The sequence below is a fragment of the Cyprinodon variegatus genome, unplaced genomic scaffold (assembly GCF_000732505.1).
Source record: "Cyprinodon variegatus isolate N-32 unplaced genomic scaffold, C_variegatus-1.0 Scaffold54, whole genome shotgun sequence".
Taxonomy (NCBI): Eukaryota; Metazoa; Chordata; class Actinopteri; order Cyprinodontiformes; family Cyprinodontidae; genus Cyprinodon; species Cyprinodon variegatus.
This window is the reverse complement of record NW_015150507.1, coordinates 533,358-537,348: the sequence shown is the minus strand read 5'-3', so window position 1 is coordinate 537,348 and position 3,991 is coordinate 533,358. Positions and strand designations below refer to the sequence as shown.

Genomic DNA, 3,991 nt, shown 5'->3' with positions numbered 1-3,991 from the left:
TGCATTCCTATGTATCTTATTTTGTCAATAACGAGCAAAAAGGTTGAGCCATTCAGTTTTATTTGATATGAAAATAGCAGTAAAATTCTACATTACAAAAACAGCAAGTCCTAATTTCATCCTGATAAGAGTGTCTTATATCTTACATAATAATGAAGCATTGCCTTTATAAAGGAAAACAACCATTCTGATTAATTACCGTGTTTTTAGGGTTTTCTCAAACAGTGCAGACCTTGCTTTTCCTAAAACATGCATTTTTTTATATTTTAAAACTAAACTAAGTGTCAAAGCTGTTCTTAAAGTCAACTTTAAGCATGTTTTAGAAAAGGAAAAAAATCCATGCAGTACTAGGTGAGGAGAAGTTGATTACAGCATGTTACTTGATTTTACCTGTGGGGACTTATTCAACTATTTAATTAAAGAATTTCTATAAAATGTTTTTTCAACATCAGAGAAACCTTAATGCATGAAAAGACAGCAGAGCTTTTCAACTAGAGTTAAACTGCTTCTTCATTGCAGCTACAGAAGAGTTTTTCTAGCATAAACATTCCCACACATTTTTAAATAATAGGTCATACTATGTTTTCATCCCTAACCACATTCTCCAGATTGAAATATCCATCTATGAAGACCGAGGTTCCAGTGGCTCCAGCTCCGGCAGCAGTTCTGTGTCCGGTAGCACCGCTCGATGACTAGGTGCAAAGCTTGCCCTGCAGGAAAACTTAGGACAATAATAACACCCATATTCCAACAGCCTTCCCGTTCACACTGAGCACTCACCAGCCTCCATAAAAATATTAGTGTCCATGACCGCTCATCACAAACATTGCTCCACTGCAGACAAGACCCGCACTTTGGTGTTTTTTTTCTTAAAGATGTGTACATGTAACAATGCTATTCAAATAGGATTTACAAAATCAATGTATCAAAGTAAAAAAATCAAGGAAAAGAATGGTCCCAAAAGGGTACATATGCTTTGCTGTCATAAAATGAAGCCCCATAGTGTACCAGCATTGTAACTACAATGATTTGTACCTTTGTGATTTCTATATCTTTATGTTCTTGTCAAAAATTGAAGTAGCTCTGAATTGTTGAACCTAATGAAATCAATTTAGGAACAGCAGTTAACATACTTTGCTTTAGATTGTAGGAGAAGTCTGGATGCTCTAAAAACATATGCAAGCAAGTCTCAGAACAAATATTAGCCAATATACAAACTTATTTTCCTATTAGAAGCTAAATTAACCACAAACAACAAGCTTATAGATTGGTAAAAATGCTCTAATATTTACTGCCAAGTCTTGCAATACCAAAGATTCTGAATGGCTGATAAGAAGCCAGTTCCTGCTTTGCACCGGTTCTTTAGCCTGGCCATCCATACTAATTTAGCCACTCTACAAAATATATTAGACTTAATAGGAGCAGGTAGAGCCTGGTTTCAAATGCTTTTAATAGAGTCAGCAGAACCAGTTTAGAATTAATCAGAAAAGATGTGATGCAAAAACCTTTTTTTTGTTTGTTTTTTTAAGGAAAACCTCTTATAGCAGACAATTGTTAAAATTTAAATGATATTTACCGCTAATTAAGGGCATCAATAGATCACTCCATTGTAGCTGCAAAAGCTGGAACGAAGCTTGTATTGCAATCTCAGTACATACAAACTCTTGATGTCCATGAAAAACCTTTCTGGGGCTTTATCAGATTGAAATTCTCCCCAAAAACATTTTGGTTGAATTTAGAAGGAAAGCAGTATGTTCCTTTTTATGTTCAATGGAAATTTGGAAAGCATACAAAAGCAGAAAACATTGAGCAAAAACAAGTAAAACTTACTGAAATAGAAGACTAAAATAAAAGTTAAAAGCCAAAAATTCAAGAACTAAACAGCATAGATTTATGTCCATTAAATACATGAACAGATACTAAAAACGCAAGGTTAAAGCCTGAAGGATAAAGAACCTAAGCTCTTACAGCAAAGGCTGTTTGGGTGCACTGCAAAAAGCTTTGATCGCAATTACTATTTTAAACAATTTTCAATTATATATTATTAGACTTTGTGGAGTTTAAATCCTACTTTACATTTAAAATATAATAAACAATCCTTTATTGATTCAGAGTGGGGGAGTTACAGCTACAGTTAGGAGCAAGGAGCATCCTCAGACAAAGGAGGCCTTCTTGAATACCTTATCTAACTGCCTTCTCTCAGTTGATAAGCTACTGGCCCCTAAATAAACGCAGGGTCAAAAAAGTGTACAGAAGTACCCCCTGGACTCCAAAACATTTCAGCCCTCTTAGGAGGTAGATTCTGCTCCGACACTTCCTGAAAGACCTTCCTTTTTGTGACTCCTGTTTATTGTTCAGGTGAAAACCCAGCTGGATTTATTAATAAGGCTCAGAGGTCAAAAAGGCTGGTTAGTGGATTCCACAAACATTGAGTCCCACTAAAAACATTATTACAGTGACATGGCTCAATGGCTAAAGAAAAGCCAACATGTCCTTAACTAGTTTTTTAAGAACACCTGCTAGTGAAAGAACTGGTTCTGGTTTTGGTTTAGCTTTGAAACCAACTTAGAGAAAAAGCCTTTTTTTTTTTTTTTTTTGACGTAAGCGTGTACCTATATGTTGGATTAGTTTTGACAACAATTGCTCAATGGGACCATTTTTTACCTCTCTTTTTCTTTTAGAAGTGTTCAAAAGGATCTAAAAAGTCTATACAGCCATATTTTCTCCATCTGACTGCACCGTTTCTTAACTTTCCGCCCTCTTCAAGGAAAGACACAAAGAGAAAGGTGCCAAGCCAAATACAACCACAAGCTTCACCTAACCTTATACCTCAACTTACACCAAGTAGCTGCACAACAAAGATCCCCTTGCCAATCCGGATGCTTTGCTGACCTCATTCAAATTAGCTCTGCACATCGGGAAGAGGATTTTTGTAAACATTGTGTTTTCTGTGATTCAAACTGACTCCAGAGACATTTTTACTCAGTGAAAAGTTCACTTGCCAAAACCTCACATGACCAGTGTTGAGAATTTCCCTTTTCTTTGACCTCCTTTTTAAACACTGCGCAAAGGCAGATGAATGTCAAACTATTCAAGTTTATAATGTAGCAGATTCTCTGTACTTTTCACTCTTAAATCTTCATTTTTCTTTTGAAGGCATGCAGACACCTGCAGTTTATGAGAAGCAACCTTCTCTGTTTTAATGAGCCAGACTCTTCCTATAATTAGATTATGCAAGGACTCACTGTGAGTTAGGTTGGATGTAAGGAGGGGAACGATGGATCAAAAAGTCTTCCTAAATCTTTATTTTAAAGGTACAGCTGCCCTTCCCTGATTCATGGACACACTTCCAAAGAACATTAAATGTCTAAAGTGAATGTCACTTTTATTTTGTGAAAGTACGTGTTTTCATATTGATAGTTGAAACATGTGGCATAAAAGTCTAAATATGTGTCAAATAAAACTGTTTCATCACATTCTTTAATAATCCTGTGTTTTCTTATATATAATAAAATATGGCGGATTTCTGTAAAAGTAAAAAAGTTATACTCAACAAAAATATAAATGCAACACTTTTTTTTAATGAGATGAACTCGAAGGTCTAAAACTATTTCCACATACAAAATTTCCTGCAAATATGGTAAGTGGCCTGCTCTCATATAGTGCCTTTTCAAGTCATTAGACTTGTCCACTTTACACTACATTCAGTCATGCACTTCTCCTTTGCTTAGATAATCCATCTCACCTCACTGGTGTGCCATATCAAGATGCTGATTAGACACCATTGCTCTGTTCGAAAACCTAGGAGGCGTCCTTAGAGTGCCAGATTTGAAGGCCGATTACGTCATAGCGCGGCGCCGAGGTCTGGTCGGATTCCAAGAGTCCTCGTTACACAGTCTTAAAATGCGTCCTTCTTTTTGCCCGTTTTGAAGGATGGGTCCGATGTATCCTCGGTATCCTCGGATATCCCAGGATGCATTGCGAGACCAAG

General features: G+C 36.4%; 1 protein-coding gene across 1 annotated transcript in view; it reads left to right on the top strand.

Moving 5' to 3' along the window:
* The window catches only part of LOC107082442 (golgin subfamily A member 7B-like), a 7,790-nt gene extending 4,323 nt beyond the window's left edge, over nt 1-3,467 (top strand). Inside the window, exon 5 of the mRNA XM_015371124.1 lies at nt 609-3,467. Within this exon, the coding sequence (XP_015226610.1) occupies nt 609-692 (84 nt within the window). The 3' untranslated portion in view covers nt 693-3,467. The remainder of the gene's footprint in view (nt 1-608) is intronic.
* Nucleotides 3,468-3,991: the final 524 nt, after the last annotated feature.